This window comes from Salmo salar, chromosome 29, assembly GCF_965601325.2.
Source record: "Salmo salar chromosome 29, fSalSal1, whole genome shotgun sequence".
NCBI classification, from domain to species: domain Eukaryota; kingdom Metazoa; phylum Chordata; class Actinopteri; order Salmoniformes; family Salmonidae; genus Salmo; species Salmo salar.
The window spans coordinates 22730227-22754712 of record NC_138319.1 but is presented as its reverse complement, the minus strand read 5'-3'; the positions used below and the strand labels follow the sequence as shown (position 1 = coordinate 22754712).

Here is a 24486-nt window from a genome sequence, read left to right as displayed (position 1 = left end):
CCCTACTAGAATGGACATTGCTGTATCCTGTGGGTCTCTTCTAGTAATAATAGTTGTATGGTTATAACAACCCCACTGGAAGGAAAGGAAAAGGCCTCACATAAGAGCTCCAGTGGCCTAAGATTGGACTTGATTGGAACAGTCAATCATTTGATAGATAATGATGATGTGTGGGTTGTTCAGATTGGCAGTGACGATGCAGAACCAGAAGCAGCAATAGAGAATTACATAAGACACATGTCCAATTTCATTATTTATCTGATTTACCTTAATGTGATATTTTATTCAGGCTTTTGCATTGCTGCAGCCAATATCATCAGGGCAACACTTCCTTTATGAACAGAACAACAATGAGACCGATATTAATTTCTTATACTACTTGGCAGAAATACATCAGGGAGGTTGTTTGGGTGTTTGTAAAGGGCTAGAAAAAGCACACAAATATGATTAATACTAACTGCATTAGTCTTAGTATGCAGGTGAATGATCTTATAATATATTTAGTTGACATTGTTACATACTGTAACAGGGGTCTACACACAGGTCATCATGTGGAAATGTGTTGTTTTAACATGGAAATAATGTTGATTCATGTCATTCCTTCACTTAGAAAAAAGGGGGGCTACCTAGAAACATAAAGGGTTCTTCAGCTGTCCCTTAGGGTTCTTTGAGGGTTTTTCATTTGGTGAAAAAGTGGAACAATCAAAAAAGGTTTTACCTGGAAACAACAACAACAACAATAAAACATTCTGGGTATGAGTTCATTCATTCTACCTTTCTTCCTGTCTCCTTCTATCTTTGTTTCCAGGAATAGATTCCATCTTCCAAATTTGAATTGGGGAAAAAAGAAGATGCTAAAGAGAAAGCTGGATTTAAATTTGAGTCATAGGTATTCCTCACCATTTTACTGGAAACATAGGGGAATTGAGTTTATTATAATTATCTTAATTCCTCTATGTTTCCAGTTAAATGGTGAGGAATTCCTATGACTCAAATTTAAATCCAGCTTTCTCTTTAGCTTCCTCTTTTTTCCCAATACTAATTTGGAAGATGGAATGGGGCTGGCTTAAAAGGGTATGAACAATGCTGAATGGTTGTAGACAAAGGAGAGCTCTCGAGTAGGTACCAAAACATTCAAAGGCCCTTTTCTCAAAAGTGAGTTTACAAGTTCATCAACTTTCGAAGCACAATTACTTTCCCATTGTTCCTCGAAAATGCAGTGTATGATATACCATTTTGTAGCTCTGAGTCTATACTTTTATCCAATGTAAAAAACCCAATTTAAAATGTTGCTACATAAAACGATTTGAGTCACATATTCTAACTCTGGTGTCTATTCTAACTCTGGTGTCTATTCTATTCTAACTCTGGTGTCTATTCTATTTGAACCCTGGTGTCTATTCTATTCTAACTCTGGTGTCTAATCTATTCTAACTTTGGTGTCTATTCTATTTGAACCCTGGTGTCTATTCTATTCTAACTCTGGTGTCTAATCTATTCTAACTCTGGTGTAATGTGGGATATAGGCCTCTCTAGTTATAGAGATGTGTGCCAAAATGTGTTAAATTTCATGATTGCATGTAATTCAGTTAGATTACATTGTCAATTGAATTGACCCCATAACACCGTTTTTATAGATTAGCACATACAGTATGCATCATATAGGGTATACAATCATATTATATGACATAGGCTACATTTCATTTAACTTTCTATCAATAAAACTGTTATAAAATCAAACACAGCTGCATTAGATTATTTTAATAACAGCACAGTAAGTAGCCTACACAAACTTGAAAATAGGGCATTTGGTGAAGGTGACTTGATAAGGAAAGGTCAACTGCTTAGTCTTTTAATATTTTCTTGGAGAATTATATTTACAGTAAGAAAGTATGTACATTTTATACAATATCCTTTACTCTTTTTTTGTCTTGTACCTTTTAAAAATATATACATATATCGGGTTCCCTGCCACGATATTTCACACCTGTTCGATCACAATCTAATATTTCGTTTTGACTCTTCCAGTAGAGGGCTGTTCGAGAGCATGCGCACAACCGCAGCAAGAGAACCTTATTCCTCCTGTCACAACATTGAGGGGCAAAACGACAGCCGTGTGGGTAAGGACTTCAACATTTCATACAACTGCACTTTGTTTTTAAAAGATGATCAAGCACACACTATAGGGGTGCTCCAATATCTGGGACGAAAACAATTCGAATGGCGTGTCGGGTTTTGCCATCGTGTTCAGATGCGTTGATATGACTATCCTCGCTCTAATCTCTCATGTTTTCTCCTATTAAACTAGCGAACATATAAAATGCCCCTTCCCTCAACTACTGACCCACTAAATGAAGTAAAATAACTGTCTATGTATTCGTCAATTTGTTGCTGTAACGTTTTCCAAACATGTGACACGATAGTGTAGGCTAAACAATGCGCAGCAAGGCAGTCAAGCTAAGTGAAACTATAATTTTTCTCGGAAATGTTTCGTCTTAACCTTGCACGTTAGGATTTTTGGTAGGTAACAATGTGTCATCGTGATGAGTTCCAACTGTATTTGTGCAAGGAGACTAGATACAATTGTAACAAGTTCTTAATGAAGCTTTGCTACGTTGTTTTTATTTCCTTGACTAAAGGGCTATCTTCTCATCCAGGTTGTTTTCTAGTTGGGTGGAGTGTCAGTTTTATATAGTTGTTTGGCCCTGATATTTAAATTACCTCTACATTTTGTTGAACAACATCTACATTTTCTGCTTATTTGAACCGACCAGGTTTAAGGTTTGTCATGTTTTGTTTGTAAAACCTTGGGCCTAAATGTCAACTTGTCAAGTGTTTTTTTCAATTACACTGTAATATCAACCCGTTGTTTGTTTAATTCCTGCAATTTATCCAGAAAGTGCATATAAAATAATATATGTTCCCCGAGATTAAGGTTAGTTTCCTTATTCTAACAATAATGATCTTCATTCAATCCAACTAATAATTGTCAAAACCTTATCCTATTCAAATGAAATGTTTTGATGCACTTTTATAATTTCACCTGAAGAAAACTGAAGAAGAAATAGGTACATTGGGACTGATATACACCGGTTGAGTTAAGAATGATGTAAGCGCTTGTTTCTTTAATGTTATGCATTACAATGTTACCACAGGCAAACAAACAGTCACTAAAGTAACAAAATAACAATAGATAGGCCTAAAACATAGCAGTAGACACCTCGATTTTATGTTTTGTTGCTTTTTCAAATATTGCTTTTCCTTTAGTTCTCTGGTCATTCAATTATTATTACTCACTAAAACATTACTCATTCGTGTTTTCAGGAATAACCTCTGCATTATTCTGTTTGCTGTAATTTCTGAGAGAATAAACCCTTCCCACTGGGAACAGAAGTCAACTTCATTTCAATGAAATGACGTGGAAACAACTTTTGATTCAACCAGTGTGTGCCCAGTGGGTTATGTTTAGTATATCCTATAGCATCACAACGTCATGCGCTCGTCCACTTTTTATTCTTTAGGCAGGCATTCCCATTCAATACTTCATCATTTCCATTCACTTTGAAGGGGAGTGATTTTGTATCTTGCTGAGTGATTGTCAGAAAGACACATCAAAGGATAGATCGTTGTGGTGTTTATTTTGATGTCAGTGTCGGGAAGTTGTTCATATGCTTCCTGCTTTCCACACTGCTCTATTGCTGCCACACAACACTTCCTGTTATAGCACACACAGATTAAACATGAATAAATTGTTTTGGCTAGAGAATCCACGATTCAGCTTATGTGTATCCGTGGAAGAACTATTCAACAAAAACAGATCACATAAACTGTGACTTTTGTCTCTGGTGTGTTTTGTAAGATTTACATTTATCTGACAACGTGTGGAACCATATCCTAACTTACGTTGTGACTTCAAGATCTCTAGAGAATGTTGCACAGGCTTTGTCAAGTCATCCCTTAGTTTTTGCATTTTTCTTCTGCTGTCAAGCTAAGATGGTATGTCATGTTACATTTATGATTAGATTTATGTTGTAGAACTGAAAAATGATATTTTTCTAATCTGTTGAAATAGTATTGAACTTGAACTTTGATGTGCACTTCTCATCTGATTTGAGTGAAGGGAACACTTTCTCCTTCCTGATGGGGAAATGCTTCTTGCTGATGGATCTTGGGCTTTTTGGAGGCTGAGAGTACATTTTATTTACTTACATGGACACTTTATATCATAAGTCAAGTATTTTCCTCTTTAAAGTTGTCTTGCAGGTTGTGTAGCCTACTGTCTGGTTAGAAGACATTTCTTACTGACTGTAAAGCATATAAAACAATGCTATAACACTTCATTGTAAGACTTCATTGTAAGACAAGCCTAGGGTTTTTTTTTTGTCATCTAATGATTCAGCTTGAATAATGTGTTAAGGAGCATCCAGCCATTTGTTTTCCTGCGTCATTTGCTCTCATGGCACTGTACAGTACACACAGTTAAGTATTACAGAGGTTTCTGTCGCGTAGACTTTCCTGTTAACTTAAATACTTCAGTATTGCGGTATTGGCTTGGCTCTCTCCCTTCACAGAACATGTCAGTGACCGCCTCTATTTAGGTTTATAGTGTTTGTTAAAAGCGATGTTGAATGGAGGTAATTCTTTGTGTATGTCCATTTTTTGGGACATAGCACTAGTTGTTTGGCCAATTGTTTGGCCATTGTTTTAGATTTCAATAGGAGGAAAGCCAACCACAGATCTGGGGGGCTCAGCCATTTTTGAGCAACATGCTGGCAACCTCAATAGGGGAAAACACTGTTGATTTCAATTGTGCATTTAGCCTCAATTATAGAAATCAGTCATTACTAGTAATGTGACTGAAGTGTATAATTTCAGTCAAATTCCTGCATTAAATATGTGATTATTTAATCTAATGCAACAGGTTGAGCAATATATGCTGTACGTATCTGGAAATGTTATTCACAACTGAAATAGAAAAGGCATTGCCCTAAAATAGAAAAAGTCTCTCTGGTTTTGGATTACACTGTTTTATCTTTCTTTGACAGGATTACTGAAAGAGAATGCACTGACTTTCCAAAGCAGTTGTAAATGGTTATCTACCAATATACAAAACAATAATAGATGTTAAGTCATTTCAGTTGATCAAGATCGGTTTTTCAACTTAATCTCACTACAGACATGCTGTAGACATGAAGTTTCTACTTTGCCATCCCATACATCTCTTGCTTCGGGTCATGAAGTCTTAATGATCTGAATTGTCATTGAAATCTGGTGATAAAATGTATATAATGCAGTCATTTAATGGATTCTTCATTCATGGATACTAAGCGTTATCAGATACTGGACCTATTCATTTTGATTTGAGATTGAATTGTGTAGCTTAGTCAGTGCCAAGGCTGGTCTGACATTCAACCAAGTTAAATTATGTGGCCTTCGTGTACAGAACAAAAGGGTGTCAGCATAATTATTTTGAACATACTTACGTATATGTCACTGAGAGAGACAAATGTGTGTCTAGAGTGTTGTTCTGCATCTATAATATTTATTTTCCTCATATGCACTCTGATGTAGTCTATATGATAACATGGTGACATTTGTTGCCATTGTATGCCAAGGACATTTTAAGGCTAACTGCTCAATTTCATACTGTGCTTAGTGTGCTATAAGCTTATATCTTCATGGCATTGACAAAGCAGATTGTCTTGAAACAGCAGGTCTCCCGTTTCAATAGAATGTAAATGTGTGCCAGTTACATTTTTGTCATCAGCCTCAGAGACCGACTATTGATCAAGCCTACGTTGACTTTGAATCAGGAGCCATTTTACTACACTTGAGGAGTATATTGAGAGTGCCACCAGCATGCAGTCTGGAAGCATTGTTTAGATTAAGAACAAATCTCTTTTTTTCCTTTGCAACAGAATTAAACAGGACGTACCCTGTAGTCATTTATGTTGGAAATCCAATCATTGTGTTTGGCACGTTTTGTCACAACTTGTCTATGTGCTATTTATCACTCGCCAGGCATTTTCCATAGGCCGTTCCCAATCAAATCAAAACAAATTTGATCCCAGCTTGCTTGGTTTCTTTGAGCCAGTTTCTATGAAAAGTGAAAACCCAGGGCACAATAACACTCCGCTGACTCGGTTTGTCTATGGCCTCCAGGCTCTCTCCTTTTGTTGTGTTGAAGCAAATAAGACGCGGGTATCTGCTAAGTCCAGGAAAAATGTGCGAATTTGTGTAGCCTCATGCTGTGTAGACTCAGGGGGGAGTGGGTGGTCCCTATTCCCTGAGCATACCGCATACTAAAGCTCTTAAAACCCTTAGCCAAAGTGCCCTCATGTGTTAGTGTTTGTACACTGTCGTAGACAAAAACAACTGTGTTTACTGATAATCCTCAAATAGAAACTAAGGATGAAATGATTGGAGCCATAGGAGAAATGTGTTTTAAGCCTATAAAGCTAGTCTTTAAATGTATCTTTTGGCCTTCTTCCACAGCTTTAGACATTTTTTCCTTGCATAGGATAAATCAGACTTTAGAAGCAATAGATACACAGCAAATTTGCAAGTGTTAAAATCTCGGTGTTAAGGTTAAAAGTGCTGTGAGTGTTATATCTGAGTGTTGATTCTAGTGGGATTGAAATTGACACCACTTGTGGTGAATAAATTAAGTGTTATTTGAATCACAGTGGAATCAACACGGCGTGGTGTTGTTACTCCACTGTGTTTAGTTCATTTCTGTTAATTTTCGGAGTGAAAAAGACCTAGGAGGGACCTCTATCATTTTCCCCAGAATGCTTTGTTGCAGGTAGATTTTCGAACAGTTTATTTTTATATACATGTTTCTGCATGCATGCTGTTTGATTAATTGATCTTATACTATTTCTAAACTAATCCAACCTGTAAGGGGTTGGACCTATTGCACCCGTTATTGAGATGGTTGTTCCAGTTTATATGGTTTAGGTAGTCTTGTTTGTCAAGTCATTCACCATAGCAGTCATTCTGAATGATATAATATTCCAATAATTTGCTGGATTCTGATAGGAATTACTAATCACTTCACAAACCAGTTTATTGTGACTTGCAGGTCTGATGTGGCTCATGAAAGACCTTATCAAATTTAAAATATATGGTCATAAAGGGTGCACTTTAAATTGAAACCTATTCACTTAGGCAGTCACTTAGACAGCTTTAAGATGAAGAGTTATTGAATGCAACACACATGTCTCTGTCACTAACAAACACAGTCATGGGTTGGTATCTCTCACATTGACTTGAAAGGCATACTGGGAAATATTCAAATAAGGCTTTACAACCTGTGATGTTACAACACCCCCCAAAAATACTGTAACACCAAATAAAATAAAATCTAAGTTTATTGGTCACGTACACAGTTTATGTTTTGCCTGTTCAATACAATCCTAATTTAAGTCCGAATTTGCCACACCCAAGGTGTTAAGGCCCAACACTCTAGGGGTGTTAGTTTGTGAACACTTTGAAAAGTCTTAGTTTAAGTCTATTTCGGTGGGTGACACATCATTTCTAAGAAAGTGCTACATTTAACGCTGTGTGTTAAAATTCTGACCTCAAATTTGTTGTGTAGTAATTACATTTTGGAAAGGGAATGGATGATTCCCAGCAGTAAATGTATGAAAAAGGGTTTGACACCACCACATTGTGTCATTTTTTATTTTCTGTTTTCCAGACAGTATGCATTTACCAGGCTATATTTGACACTTGACAGCATTGCTTAATAATACCTGTACATTTAATTCAGCCTGCATTCAAATGTGCCAGTGAACCGAGAATAAGCATTCCATAAGTGTTCTATAAGTGTTCCGTGAATCCCCAACTATCAGACGCAGGGTGTATTCTCAGATGACACAGGAGATAATTGGGGATCCACTTGCAGCAGGAGTCGCAACCCAAATAATTTAGGGAGACCAATTATAGATGTCTCAGATATTTTATCTGTATGGCAGCCTACAGCAGGGCCTCTGCCATCAATCAGATTAGGACAGATTACAATTTGTCTTTCTTTTTGTCCCACGGGCGGTTGAACAGTGATTTGTTTTGCTCCTCATTGTCAGCGCACATAGTGAGAGACTGAGCTAAGCTGCTCAACAGACAAAGGGAGAGTTTAACTGTAGGTTGAAAGGCTTGTACTGACTACAAACACCAAGCCTTAAAACTTTGAGAAAGGACCGATTCACTTCCCTCCTTTTGCCACGAATGCACTGAAAGCATCAGATAACCATGAACATATTTTCCTCAATGTCCCTGCTGGTATCTTTCTCTTTTCCCTTTTCCATCCACTGAACACTTTTGTCGAGTCTCCATTATAATGTGAATGCTTTTTTTGTGCAGTGTTTATTGGATGCTCTTAGCGAGCTCTGTTATTGTGAACAAAAATAGACCAGCCTCTGTGTGTCAGATATTTCACTTTCTTGTTATTCAGAAATGACATAAAGGAGCCGGGTTTATGATGGATCTGTCTTGGACTGATTCATTGTGCAGGCATGAAAATGGCCACCACTTTCAGTTAGATTTTTCAATGTAACATGTAATGGGTCCCTTTACTGTAAATGCATGTAGTGGGCATATAAATACACCTATACATATCCTGCTGAGGTCTCTCTCTTTTTTTTCCTCGCTCTTTTTTTATTTTTTTGAATCCCGCTTGCTCTTTTTTTTCTTCCTTTTTTCGCTCCATCTAGATCTCTCTATTTTTCTCTCACGCCTCTCTTTCTGTCTGGAGAATGATGTATGCTTGTATTGGCTGCTGGGCTGCCATTATCTTTATTAGATTTATGCATGTTTGTGTAACAGAGCTCATTTGTGACCAATGAACAATACCCAGGAGTAGTGCATCACGCCATCAAGGTAAATGGAATCTATTTTAGGTAGCGCCCATTAATAACCCCCCCCCCCCAGCTTCAGGTCAAGGTGGCAACATCCATCCTATTATCTCTATGGAATTGGAGGCTGTTGATAACTTTATTAATTCCTGTCAGGTACACAGTTCATGCTGCATTACAAAGGCCTGTTGCTGTAGCTGGTCTCCTGGGGCTGGGGTGTAATTGTCTCTTTGGATAACAGCAGTGGAGATAGCTGGAAAATATAAATTGTGCTTAGCTTTTAGTGTTGTGGTGGGCTTAATAAGGCTATGTTGTTTACACGGTTGCGCAGTCGCCAACCACTTTACTGAAGGTCAAAGGACATGCTGTGGGCTGAAACCTCTGCTAAATGACTAAAATGTAAACTCGATGGGCAATGCAATATTTACATGAAGAGTTAGCCCTACTGTACTTAACATGCACACATGCAGTTTAGGATTCAGTTCTCTACTCCCACAAACCTGGTCTTCTCCGCACTCTTCTGTACGGCACACACACATCAAACACCTCCTGGTGGCTTTTTCACTGTCAACTGAAACAATTAGATCAACCTTGTCCCGCAAGGGAGGGTTACGCCACGCAGCGCCACCCCATGCCCAGTGCCTTGGCAGCCACCCTCTCTCAGTTAATCAGAGAGGCTGCAGTCAGATCATCCACACTCGCCTTCAGTCCTCCTCAAGCACTAGCTCTCTCCCCCCCCCTCTCTGTCACACCTCCTGGAGACCTTCCCGTCACTCCACCAATTAATAATAGGCCCTCCCTATCTAATATGGAAGGTTCTATTGACTGCCTGGGAATGCAGTGGCATTTAGAGGGAGAATATGGGAGCCATTCAATCAAATCCTCATTGCAGCATTATTTAAGCTGTAGTTTATAAACAAACCTTGTTGATAACAAAAAAAAACTTTTTTTTGTAAAATGAAATCTCTAGGTCGTTTTGGGGACACTGTTAACGCAAGATAGCAGAGGACTTTGCCTCACAAGTAGTTGTTTCTACTTTTCAGAATATGGCACATGTTTACATGAATTGGTGTGTAAACAAAGTAAAATGCATTGCATTAATTGACTATTGTATGTCTGCCTATCATTCCGAAACAATGTGTTTTTGTTGTTTTCAGTCTCTGGCTTCTAATAGATCTGTGAAGACATAGAATGTGATTGGAATGGAAGCTCGGAGAAGGAGTCTCTGATTGGCCGAAAGACTAGGCGGGTGCACATACCAAACGGTGAGTCACTTTGGAGGTTCACAGAACCGCTAGAGAGTTCACTTAACATTAGGATACCAGTGGTCAATGCTCAGAATGGTGATTTGAGTCCCTTTCAGGGTCATACACTGTTGTCTTGTGGTTACAGTGCCTTCAGAAATTATTCATACCCCTTAACTTATTCCACATGTTGTGTTACAGGCTGAATTCAAAATTGATTAAATAAAAATAAAAATTCACCCACCTTACATTCAGTCCCAGATAAACAGTGCATTTGGAAAGTATTCAGACCTATTGACTTTTTCCACATTTTGTTACGTTACAGCTTATTCTAAAATGGATGAAGTAGTTTTTTTTCCTCATCAACCTACACACAATACCCCATAATGACAAAGTGAAAACATGTCTTTTTTGAAATATTAAAACATTTATTGAAAATGAAATAACACATTTACGGAAGTATTCACATTCTTGAGTACTGACTCAAGGGTGTGAATACTTATGTAAATTTGATATTTGTGAGCCTTTCTGGGTAAAAGGCTCTGCATGGTCATTCCGATGCAGAAATCAGGGCATTAATACTTTTTGCGCTTCGCTGAGCAGAGCTGTTATGGAGGAAGTTGTCAAGGAAGTGAGTTTGTGTTTATACTGGACCTACTGTCAACCAATTATGTCAATGCAGCGCTATACGGAGCCCTCCGCATTGTTATAAAATTTGGGCAGCACACGGCGATGCGGTACATAGCTCAATTTGGCCTTCTGCATGCCGCTGGAGGCTCCGCAATTGCGTCACACGGCGCTTCTGACCATATTTTCGTCTCAAGCATAAATTGGCTTTGAGTCTCTAAGAGCTTTGCACACCTGGATTGTACAATATGTGCACATTTATTCTTTAAAAAAATATATTCAAGCTCTGTCAAGTTGGTTGTTGATCATTGGTAGACAGCCATTTTACATTTTTCCCATATTTTCAAGCCGATTTAATTCAAAACTGTAATTATGCCACTCAGGACCATTAAATGTCATCTTGGTAAGCAACTCCAGTGTAGATTTGGCCTTGTTTTAGGTTATTGTCCTGCTCAAAGGTGAATTTGTCTCCCAGTGTCTTTGGGAAAGAAGACTGAACAAGGTTTTCCTCTAGGATTTTACCTGTGCTTAGCTCTATTCCATTTTATTTTTATCTTAAAATACTCCCTAGTCCTTAGATTGAAGATGGCGCCGATAGAGATGGCAGCTTCGCTTCAAGTCCTTTGTAAACTGTGCAGTATTTAGTTTTTTTAATGTATTATTTATTAAATTGTTATCCCAGAAAACCGTAAGTGTTATTTCATACAGCCGTGAAGAACTATTGGATATCAGTGAGACGTCAGCTAACCAGCACTACGACCAGGAATACGACTGTCCCAAAGCGGACCCTTTGCCTGCATCTCCCAGGGCATTTGAACTGATTCCAGAGGCTGACCACAAAACAACGCCGTCGGAGGAGAGGGTGCCGGAGCGGTCTTCTAGTGAGGCTTCAGTTACACGCACACCACCCACCGCTTCCGAGTATATTACTCGCTAATGTTCAATCACTAGTTAACAAAGTTGACGGAATTAGGGAAAGAGTTGCTTTACAAAGAGATATCCGGGATTGTAACATACTCTGTTTTTCACGGAGACATGGCTAGCTGGGGACATGCTGTTGGAGTCTGTACAGCCAACAGGATTTTCAGTCCATCGTGCCGACAGGAACAAACATCTCTCTGGTAAGAAGAAGGGCGGGGGTGTATGTTTCATGATTAACAACTCATAGTGTAATTGTAACAACATGCATGAACTCAAGTCCTTTTGTTCACCTGACCTAGAATTCCTCACAATCAAATACCGACCGTATTATATCCGCCTCGGTTATCGTCACAGCCGTGTATATTCCCCCCGCAAGATGCTACCAAGACGGCCATCAAGGAACTTGATTGGACTTTATGCAAACTGGGAACCATATATCCCGAGGCTGCATTTATTGTAGCTGGTAATTTTAACAAAGCTAATCTGAGAACAAGGCTACCTAAATTCTATCAGCATATTGATTGCAGTACATGAGCGAGTAGCACACTCGACTACTCTAACTTCCGTGATGCATACAAGGCCCTCCCCCGCCCTCCTTTTGGCAAATCTGACCATGACTCCATCTAGTTGCTCCCCTCATACAGGCAGAAACTAAAACGGGAAGCACCCGTGCTTAGGTCTACCCAATGCTGGTCTGACCAATTGGATTCCACGCTTCAAGATTGCTTCAATCACGTGGACTGGGATATGTTCCGGGTAGCCTCAGACAATAACATTGACGTATACGCTGACTTGGTGAGCAAGTTTTTAAGGAAGTGTATAGGAGATGTTGTACCCACTGTGACTATTAAAACCTTCCCTAATCAGAAACTGTGGATTTATGGCAGCATTTGCACAAAACTGAATGCACGTACCACCGCATTTAATCATGGCAATGTGACTGGAAACATGACCGAATACAAACAGTGTAGTTATTCCCTCAGTAAGGCAATCAAACTAGCAAAGCGTCAGTATAGAGACAAAGTGGAGTCGCAATTCAACGGCTCAAACACGAGACGTATGTGGTAGGGTCTACAGACAATCACGGATTGCAAAAAGAAAACCATCGACGTCTTGCTCCCAGACAAATTAAACAACTTCTTTGCGCGCTTTGAGGACAATACAGTGCCACCGACACTGCCCGCTACCAAAGACTGTGGGCTCTCCTCTGTGGCCGACGTGAATAAAACATTTAAATGTGTTAACCCTCGCTAGACTGCTGGTCCTAACGGCATTCCTAGCCGCGTCCTCAGAGCATGTGCAGACCAGCTGGCTGGTGTGTTTACGGACATATTCAATCAATCACTATCCCAGTCTGCTGTCCCCACATGCTTCAAGATGGCCACCATTGTTCCTGTTCCCAAGAAATCTGAGGTAACTGAACTAAATGACTATCGCCCCGTAGCACTCACTTCTGTCAACATGAAGTGCTTTGAGAGCCTAGTCAAGGATCATATCACCTTACCTGTTACCCTAGACCCACTCCAATTTGCTTACTGCCCCAATAGGTCCACAGACGATGCAATCGCCATCACACTGCACACTGCCCTATCCCATCTGGACAAGAGGAATACCTATGTAAGAATGTTGTTCATTGACTACAGCTCAGCATTCAGCACCATAGTACCCTCCAAACTCATCATTAAGCTTGAGACCCTGGGTCTCGACCCCACCCTGTGCAACTGGGTCCTGGACTTCCTGACGGGCCGCCCCTCAAAACTGGGGCCCCACAAGGGTGCGTTCTCAGCCCTCTCCTGTACTACCTGTTCACCCACGACTACATGGCATGCACGCCTCCAACTCAATCATCAAGTTTGTAGATGACACTACAGTGGTAGACTTGATTACCAACAATGATGAGACAGCCTACAGGGAGGAGGTGAGGGCCCTGGGAGTGTGGTGTCAGGAAAATAACCTCTCACTCAATGTCAGCAAAACAAAAGAGATGATCGTGGACTTCAGGAAACAGCAAAGGGAGCACCCCCCTATCCACATCGATGGGACAGCAGTGGAGAAGGTGGAAAGTTTTAAGTCCCTCGGTGTACATATCACCGACAAACTGAAATGGTGGCAAACTACCTGCCCTCCATCACCGGGGGCAAACTACCTGCCCTCCAGGACACCAACAACACCCGATGTCACAGAAAGGCAAAAAAGAAAGGCCACTACCTGTTTAGCCTGCTTCCATCCAGAAGGCGAGGTCAGTACTGGTGCATCAGAGCTGGGACAGAGCGAGAGAAGCTGTTTTTCAATCTCAAGGCCATCAGGTTGTTAAACAGCCACCACTAGCACAGAGAGGTGGCTGCCAGCTACAGACTTAATATCATTGGCCACTTTAATAAATGGAACCCTAGTCACTTTAATAATGCCACTTTAAGAATGTTTACATATCTTATTACTCATCTCACATGTATATACTGTATCCTTCACTATCTATTCTTTACTATCTATTGCAACTTAGCCGCTCTGTCACTGCTCATCCATTTATTTTATACTTATATATTATCATCTTGTTCCTTTACTAGATTGTGCGTATTAGGTTTAGTTGTGGAATTTGTTAGATATTACCTGTTAGATACTGCTGCACTGTCGGATCTAGAAGCATGAGCATTTCACTACACTTGCAATTACATCTGCTAACCATGTGTTATGTGACCAATAAAATTTGATTTGATACCCATAACATGATGTAGCCAACACCATGATTGAAAATCTGAAGAGTGGTACTCGCTGATGTGTTGTTGGACCAAACATAACGCTTTTTATTCAGGAAATAAAGTTAATTTCTTTGCCACATCTGTTTTAGTTTAGTGCCTTTTTGCAAACGGGATGCATGTTTTGAAATATTTTTATTCTTTACACGCTTTCTTCTTTTCACTGTATATTAGGGTCGTATTGTGGAGTAACTACAATGTTGTTGATCCATCCTCGGTTTTCTCCTATCACAGCAATTAAACTATGTAACTGTTTTAAAGTCACCATTGGTTCATGGTGAAATCCCTGAGCGGTTTCCTTCCTCTAAGGCAACAGATTTAGGAAGGACGGCTGTATGAATGAATTACATTTTATTTTGGTGTCAAATCACCAGTTGGCAACCCATCCCTTATGGGATTAATTGACACATAAACAAACAATAATTCACTGTGATAATTCCTTTGTGATTCTTGAAAAATAATAATTATAACCCTAGAGCAGTAAGAAGTATATCAAAAAATAAATATTCAGGAGTGAGACAGGCCTACACACTATATATGTACATATACTTACATGACATTTGCTAAATAGTTTTTATAATTTAATTATAGATTACCCTTTTTCTTTTATTTCAGGCTTTATCAAAACATTATGCAAACGGAAATACACAAGAGACAATGTTTTTTTTCTTCAGTTTCTCCTCATCACTCGGCCACATAATGTCATGGTATATCTGGTGGGCTTTCTGGAATAAGGACAAGTGTATATCGTGGTAGAAAGTGTATATCGTGGTCTTTCAATTTCACCACAATACAGACCTGTTTCAATATGCAGGGGCAATATCCCTGATCTTACCTGTGCACATAGCGATCTCTTGTTTTTAGGTAGGTTCTACATGATGTCTCTTACACACAAGTTCACCCTTAATCAAACAAAAGGTTCTCAATTTGGGTTTATGATTAATCTCCTCCACCCATTTCATATTGCAATGTCAGTCATCTATGTCTCTCTTCATTTTGGTTTTCATACAACTGATCAGTCAGACTGTTGGAAAAGGTCAAAAATGTTTTTTTTGCCCAGGCTCCCCGATGGAGAGATCCCATTGAAAAACGTTTCTGACTATTCAGCCAATTGGCAAATCCCAAAGTCTCACCAAACATGCCTTTCATCTCACCTCACAGGGTTCCCACCGCATGTCCCCAGTTATTGCCAGTATAGGTGCAAACTGGTTGATACCTAAAGAAAATTACTTAATGCTCTGTTATGAACGTGTTAATTTTGTAGATACACTATATACATATACAAAAGAATGTGGACACCCGTTCAAATTAGTGGATTCGACTATTTCAGCCACACCCGTTGCTGACAGGTGTATAAAATTGAGCACACAGCCATGCAATCTCTATAGACAAACATTGTCAGTAGAAGACTTTCAACGTGGCACTGTCATAGGATTCCCTGCTAAAGCTGCCCCAGTTAACTGTAGGTGCTGTTATTGTGAAGTGGAAAGGTCTAGGAGCAACAACGGCTCAGCCGTGAAGTTGGAGGCCACATAAGCTCATAAGAATGGGACTGCTGTAGTGCGTAGCCCGTAAACATTGTTACAACACTCACTACCAAGGCACAAACTGCCTCTGGAAGCAACGTCAGCACACAAACTGTTAGTCTGGAGCTTCATGAAAAGGGATTCCATGGCTGAGCAGCCGCACACAAGCCTAAGATCACCATGTGCAATGCCAAGCCCGGCTGGAGTGGTGTAAAGCTTTCCGCCATTGGACTCTGCAGCAGTGGAAACACGTTCTCTGGCGGGATGAACACCATCTGGCAGTCCGACGGATGAATCTGGGTTTGGTGTGTGCCAGGAAAACGCTACCTGCCCCAACACATTGTGCGAACTGTAAAGTTTGGTGGAGGAGGAATAATGGTCTAGGACTGTTTTTCATGGTTCGGGCTAGACCCCTTAGTTCCAGTGAAGATAAATCTTAACGCTACAGCATACAATTACATTCTAGAAGATTCTGTGCTTCCAACTTTGTGGCAACAGTTTGGGGAAGGCCCTTTCCTGTTTCATCATGACAATGCCCCCGTGCAGAAAGCGAGGTCCATACAGAAATGGTCTGTCGAGATCAGTGTGGAAGAACTTGACAGGCCTGCACAAAGCCCAGACCTCAACCCCATCGAACACCTTTGGGATAAATTGTAACGCCGACTGCGGGCCAGGCCTAATTGCCCAACATCAGTGCCCGACCTCACTAGTGCTATTGTGGCTGAATCGAAGCAAGGGGGGACAAACTATACCAACTCCATATTAATAATGCCCATGATTTTGGAATGAGATCTTTGACAAGCAGGTGTCCACATACTTTTGGTCATGTAGTGTACCTCTTAGCACCCCACACTCCTGCTGAGTAGTCCAGAAAAGGACACATGCATGTCTGATACAGTTTGGAATACGTGGCATAACCAATACCTTGTTCAGTTTCTGCTGTCTAAATAATATCGTCAGCATATAAGAGTATACTTAGCATTTCATATCTTACTCCAATATTTAACGGTTTAATTTATTTTGCCAAATAAATAATAAACATAGCAAACCGAGTCGGTGATAAGGCGTCTCCTTGTTTAACTCCCGAGGGTGTGGGAAACCAATCTGTATGATATTCGTTAACATGCACGCAGGCGGTTGGTGCTTTGTAAAGAGACTGAATTGCATGATCACATTTCCCATCAACCCCTTTTTTCTAATCAAACTATAGGCTGAAAGATCCCTATTTACAGAAAAGCTTTCTGGAAATCACTGAAACATGCAAAAGTAAGCTTATCTTCCTGTGATCTACACTGAACAAAAATATAAAATAAACGCAACATGAAACAACTTAAAAGATTTTACTAAGTTACAGTTCATAAAAGTAAATCAGTCCATTGAAATGAATTCATTAGGCCTTAATCTACAGTGGCTTGCCTTTAAAAGTTGCAGCGTACTGCGGCACAGCTTGCATGGTGCTGCAGAATTCTATGGCACGTTATTTAAGTGTGATCCACTGGTACCATTAGTGCTAGTTTGACTACCAGAGGGCATCTTTGAGAAGCATTTGATAGCCTTCAATAGTGGCTGTGCTAGAGAATGCAGGCACGCAGTAGCCCGGTGTTCAATTCCCCGAAGGGGAGGATGGAGTAGGATGTCCTTATTCCGTGTGTGTTATTTCATAGTTGTGATGTCTTCACTATTATTCTACAATGTAGAAAATAGTAAAAATAAAGAAAAACCTGGAATGAGTAGGTGTCCAAACTTTTGACTGGTACTTAAATTAATTATTTTGATTAATATTATGGTGTTTCTATTCCAAGAAAAACTAAACATCCTCTGAGTTTCTGTTAGGATGGAATGGAAAATATGGCGCAGTACAACGTGACGGTCGGGAGTACAGTACTGGGCTATTTAGCTAAAAAAAATCCCTGTGTTATGTGTGGCACGCGGAAGACCGGGGTTCAATTCCCCGACGGGGAGCAAGGAGTAGGCTGTCCTTGTAAATAAGAACAAATTCTTAACTTGCTTACCTAGTTAAATAAAGGTTACACTAAGAGCATAAAGTTTCTACACCCTAATTGTAGTCTAACCAATACCCAAACAGAGATTCAGTCAAAATAAAAATCTCATTGATTTATCAAGACCAGTCCCCATGCTTGTCTCAGAGCAGCGCGAAACGCTGCTAAAATAGTTGTAGGCTATTGCTTCAAATCCTATTGCTTCTAACTTCAATATGCTCTTTAAATAAATAAGACCTACACCACTTTTAACAGCACATTAGTCAAGACTAGAGAGGCTCATGTCGCCTACAATATGTCAAAATATGACGCGACTCTCCGCCAATAATTATATATAGAGGATTGGATGATTCTAAATTAAAGCCAAAAGCCGCCTCATGGGTCTCCCGGTGGCAGCCGGCATGGGTATCTGTAGCAACGCATTTTGCATTGCAATGCGGTGACATAGACAGCTGCGCTACTGGGGCGGCCCCATCCACAGTTTTAAAATACAGAGAGAGAGGTAAAGGTATATTGTCCTGCTGGGCTACTATAATACTATACATGGTGTCCAGGTCAGGATAACCAAAACATTTCTTTATTAAAGACTATCAGAAAGAATGTTGGTACTTATTTATTTTGATCCAAAGCCATGAATGAGTGAGTCACTCAGCTTTATGTAGTGTTGTACACTAATAATCTGCTAGTAAGTGCTCAATATTTCTTAGAGTATACTATTGTACCATTATACCTGAGGCATACTAATGAAGCAACAATGCCATTTTTGAAATGACTGACAGGTAACTAGGCACATTAAACATGAAATACAAAATCGTCACATTTCACAACATACCTGCATGGAATGGGTACAAATACAAGGCAAAAATTAATGCTGCCGTCTGGACTCCCATAAAAGTATATTTGCCTGATAAAAGACAAAAGACTGCAGAATACCCGTAAGAAAATCATCAGAAAACTCATGCTGTCTGCACCTGAAAGAGACCCTCCCCCTCAACAAAGCTAACAGTAGCTGGGCTACTAGCCTTGCAAAGTTGCACTCGAACATTATTCCCATTCACCTTTAATATATATTCCAATAAACAGTAATACAACACTAAATCAGTGACGATATAACTTTTGCTTGTCATTTCTTGCGCATTTGTGAACATTTGTGAACATGTACATTCAAAAGACCAGAGCATACATAACACATAACTCTCCTGTTCACGCTCTGAGCAAACTGAGGAGAAAAAGCAGGGCTCCCGTTGATGACATCACAGCATTAACACAATTTAGAATAAATACAATCAAATAATTCACTCTTGAAAGTAGTGTAATACATCTCAAAATAACTTTTAAATAATAAATTCAAATAAATGAGGGATTTTCGGTGAAATACATAGTATATTTTACATCTGTTACATAAGTATGTGGGAGTGTGTGGGTACAGTTCAGTGTGTGTATAGTCCGTGCAAGAGAGTAAGTGAAAAAAAGGGTCTATGCGGGTAGTCCCGGGGAGCCATTTGATTAGCTATTTAGCAGTCTTGTGGCTTGGGGGTAAAAGCTGCGGTTCTAATCAAATTCTAATAAAAAACGAAACAACGACTTGTTTTAAATATGCTGTCTACAGTTACAGGCACCATAATTGCTTCCCATGGGTGTATAATACAGAAAAGGTAACTTAGTCTATGGATGGTTTTACGCACATCCAAACCTTTCACAGGAGCTTGATAAAGATCCAATATAAAGACAAAGGGGGAATGCCAACTCACCCTTATACTGCTCGGAAATGTAATGTTCTAGAAACATCATGGAACCATCTTATAAGATCATACTGGCACTTCTCCAGAAACAACAGATGAAATTCCATTGCATTCAGCCATGTACTTTCTCAGCATAAAACAATGGATGGTGAATCTTTCTAATAAGTTTGGTTTTTAATAAAATTAAATGACTATTTTTTTTTTTTTTAACCTACAACAATATTTCTAAATAGGATTGGATCAGAAGCATGATATCATAAATCTCTTCTCTAGTTTGTGCTCACAAGCCTAAAATGCCTTTACGCATAACATTCACACGTCTATACAAAATACTAGGCTCTTGTCAATTGTATCGTTGCCTATGTGCGAAGCAGATACATAAAAACAATTGCGGTTGATATAGCATTATACACTGCTCAAAAAAATAAAGGGAACACTTAAACAACACAATGTAACTCCAAGTCAATCACACTTCTGTGAAATCAAACTGTCCACTTGGGAAGCAACACTGATTGACAATAAATTTCATATGCTGTTGTGCAAATGGAATAGACAACAGGTGGAAATTATAGGCAAATAGCATGACACACCCAATAAAGGAGTGGTTCTGCAGGTGGGGACCACAGACCACTTCTCAGTTCCTATGCTTCCTGGCTGATGTTTTGGTCACTTTTGAATGCTGGTGGTGCTTTCACTCTAGTGGTAGCATGAGACGGAGTCTACAACCCACACAAGTGGCTCAGGTAGTGCAGCTCATCCAGGATGGCACATCAATGCGAGCTGTGGCAAGACGGTCTGCTGTGTCTGTCAGCGTAGTGTCCAGAGCATGGAGGCGCTACCAGGAGACAGGCCAGTACATCAGGAGACGTGGAGGAGGCCGTAGGAGGGCAACAACCCAGCAGCAGGACCGCTACCTCCGCCTTTGTGCAAGGAGGAGCAGGAGAAGCACTGCCAGAGCCCTGCAAAATGACCTCTAGCAGGCCACAAATGTGCATGTGTCTGCTCAAACGGTCAGAAACAGACTCCATGAGGGTGGTATGAGGGCCCGAAGTCCTCAGGTGGGGGTTGTGCTTACAGCCCAACACCGTGCAGGACGTTTGGCATTTGCCAGAGAACACCAAGATTGGCAAATTCGCCACTGGCGCCCTGTGCTCTTCACAGATGAAAGCAGGTTCACACTGAGCACGTGACAGACGTGACAGAGTCTGGAGGCGCCGTGGAGAACGTTCTGCTACCTGCAACATCCTCCAGCATGACCGGTTTGGCGGTGGGTCAGTCATGGTGTGGGGTGGCATTTCTTTGGGGGGCCGCACAGCCCTCCATGTGCTCGCCAGAGGTAGCCTGACTGCCATTAGGTACCGAGATGAGATCCTCAGACCCCTTGTGAGACCATATGCTGGTGCGGTTGGCCCTGGGTTCCTCCTAATGCAAGACAATGCTAGACCTCATGTGCTGGAGTGTGTCAGCAGTTCCTGCAAGAGGAAGGCATTGATGCTATGGACTGGCCCGCCCGTTCCCCAGACCTGAATCCAATTGAGTACATCTGGGACATCATGTCTCGCTCCATCCACCAACACCACGTTGCACCACAGACTGTCCAGGAGTTGGCGGATGCTTTAGTCCAGGTCTGGGAGGAGATACCTCAGGAGACCATCCGCCACCTCATCAGCAGCATGCCCAGGCGTTGTAGGGAGGTCATACAGGCACGTGGAGGCCACACACACTACTGAGCCTCATTTTGACTTGTTTTAAGGACATTACATCAAAGTTGGATCAGCCTGTAGTGTGGTTTTCCACTTTAATTTTGAGTGTGACTCCAAATCCAGACCTCCATGGGTTGATAAATTGGATTTCCATTGATTATTTTTGTGTGATTTTGTTGTCAGCACATTCAACTATGTAAAGAAAAAAGTATTTAATACGATTATTTCTTTCATTCAGATCTAGGATGTGTTGTTTAAGTGTTCCCTTTATTTTTTTGAGCAGTATAGAATAACTGCATAGTTTGGTGGAGCGTGTTTCTGATAATTGGATGAGGGGTGCTCCTTGAAAATGGGTACGGGTAGCCTACTTGCACAAGCAAAATGCAGGTATGTGAAGAGTGAAAAAGTGTCAGGGCAAAACCTAAAATATGACAAAGCACTCTCAGTAGATCATTTAAAACCCCTTTATTTAAGGCTTCTTTTGGCTAATGGCCAGGGAAAAAAGACACGTGATGCTGCTAAACCAGCCTTGATTAATGGGTGGGTAGGTTATGCTTGATTTTTAATTAAATGAAATGAAATGTTTCTAAATACGAGATTCACCAGCAGAAAAGGCATTTCTCTTCCCATGGTCACTGTCCGTCATGGCTGAATAGGCTGCGCTTCCGCTCTCAAAATTCATTCGATTATAAACTGCGTTACCTTTTAAGACCTGCTTTTTGTTGGTCTTAAAATGTCCCATGCACTCTGACATTAGACAGGTAAATTGCAGAACCTGGTGTTAGGGCTGGAAAATGCCCTAACAATTCTAACGAAATTGAAAACTAACACGTGTCTGGCGTTTGCGCTTCCTTAGCGCCAGACGAAAATGGACACCCATGACACAGTGCAACAAGGCCAGAGAGCAACAATTTTTTTTTGTCAGAGCAATTGCAAGCCATATACACTGAGTGCACAAAACATTAACAGCACTTTCCTAATATTGAGTTGACCCCCTTTTGCCCTTAGAACAGACTCAATTCGTTGGGACATGGACTCTACAAGGTGTCGAAAGCGTTTCACAGGGATGCTGACCCATGTTGACTCCAATGCTTCCCACAGTTGTGTGAAGTTGGCTGGATGTCCTTTGGGTGGTGGACCATTCTTGATACACATGGGAAACTGTTGGGTGTGAAAAACCCAGCAGCGTTGCAGTTCTTGACACAGTTAAACTGGTGCGCCTGGCAGCTACTACCATACCTCGTTCAAAGGCACTTAAATCTTGTGTCTTGCCCATTCCCCCTCTGAATTGCACACATATACAATCCATGTCTCAACTGTCTCAAAGCTCAAAAATTATTCTTTAACCTGTCTCCTCCCCTTCATCTACACTGATTTGAAGTGGTTTTAACAAGTGATATCAATAAGGGATCATAGCTTTCACCTGGATTCAACTGGTCAGTCTGTCATGGAAAGAGCAGGTGTCCTTAATGTTTTGAACACTCACTGTAAATCCATTCAAAACCCTATTTGAGAGTGTACTATTGTATACAGTAAGTAATATACAGGAGTCAGAGTGCAGTGAATCCATTTTGTTTCCGGGCAGCTACAGTACAATCGATTAATCTGCATTGGAAGGCAAACGGTTGCTGCTTCCCACTGCCTTCTGGATAATCCGGGCCCCTCCAGCTGCGGCCGCCCCTTCCGCCACAGACCCAGCTCTCACTTAATTTGACTTTCATGGGAAGCAGTCCTTATCTCTTACCAGGAACTCAATCCAATTTACATCATATACCGCAGAAAGAGATGCATTAATTTCCTCTTTATACAGTGATCATGGGGTTGTTACTATATTAGGGCTTGAGAGAAAGCGTTTCACTTTGTCTCTTACAACAGGCAATAAGACAGCCAAGCTGCTTATGCGGCCCAGTGAACAATTCAAGTACATTTAAGACGTAAAATGTAATTTTCTTTGCATTATATGGGTAAACTTCAGAGGCCTTTTATGGGTTTATAAAAGGAATGTTGGTTGCTTTCATTGAGTCTGTTCAGAGGGAAAATAGAATGCAGAGATGTTCTTACAAATAGGAGTAAATTGAGATGCTTTAAGTTGAGACAACGCACACCGTGGAACTTAAATAGTAATTGATTTGTTTTTGCATTCAAATGGCCTGCGTTTGTATATCATGTTGTTGTAGAATCGATCCTGTCTCAAATGATGCAGGCAGAGGATAGGAAGAAAAGGAGTTTCAGCAAGGGCGTGGCGGAGGAATATTGTCTAAGAGTGAGTAGGCCTGGACCTGACCGCACCTGAGCTCATTATCATATCCTGACAACATTATACCTGTTGGGTGAAAAGTTAAGTGTTGCCCAAGTTTCTGTCAGCAAACTAACAACTGTGTCATTTCAGGAGCGACCAAACGAGGACACCGTAAAAATGAAGAACAAAGTGACAAGCACACAAGGTAAACTCTTGAAATGTAAACATTACTAACAAAACAATTAGAGCATTACGGAATGCTACAGTATTAGTGCTTATTGATATGAATGCACAGACCATTTACATTTTTTTTTATATCAAATTATTTATCGCTGGCAAATGCTATTTAGAATGCATACATTCATTTACACACAGGAATTCTCCATTGAGAATACTTTTTAGACTAGGACTAGACTTAATCTGGGTCCAGGAATCTGACCAATGGTGTTATAAGGAAAGGTGTAATTCAGATCAATGTGGTGTGCAGCAGTGAGGGGTAAGAAGAAGGCATGGTCGTGGGATCAGTACCTGGGAGAGGAGAAGGTCATAGCAGCTCCCCTAAGACTCTTCACTGAGGTAAGCGTCACCTTCATCAACCAGTAGGTATATAGTACATTCGGAAAGTATTCAGACCCCTTGACTTTTTCCAAATTTTGTTACGTTACAGCCTTATTCTAAAATTTGATTCAATTGTTGTTTTTTCCCCCCCATCAATCTACACACAATACCTCATAATGACAAAGCCAAAATCTAAAAAAATGTAATATCACATTTCAGACCCTTTACTCAGTACTTTGTTGAAGCACCTTTGGCAACGATAACAGCCTCAAGTTTTCTTGGGTATCAAGCTACAAGCTTGGCACACTTGTATTTGGG

The 24486-nt window shown here is 40.4% G+C and overlaps 1 protein-coding gene across 8 annotated transcripts in view; it reads left to right on the top strand.

Annotated features, from left to right (window-relative positions):
• Nucleotides 1-2033: 2033 nt before the first annotated feature.
• LOC106590345 (lethal(3)malignant brain tumor-like protein 4) overlaps nucleotides 2034-24486 on the top strand; it is a 143074-nt gene continuing 120621 nt past the window's right edge. For 2 of the 8 annotated variants that reach the window (XM_082970745.1, XM_014181263.3), the window contains exons 1-4: nucleotides 2045-2120; nucleotides 23549-23634; nucleotides 23761-23815; nucleotides 24101-24186. In XM_082970745.1, coding sequence (XP_082826871.1) covers nucleotides 2048-2120; nucleotides 23549-23634; nucleotides 23761-23815; nucleotides 24101-24186 — 300 coding nt within the window. In that variant the 5' untranslated portion in view covers nucleotides 2045-2047. Of the gene's footprint in view, nucleotides 2121-10012; nucleotides 10121-23548; nucleotides 23635-23760; nucleotides 23816-24097; nucleotides 24187-24486 lie in introns of all 8 variants that reach the window. The other 6 variants (XM_082970744.1, XM_045710680.2, XM_045710681.2 and 3 more) reach the window with 5 other exon arrangements.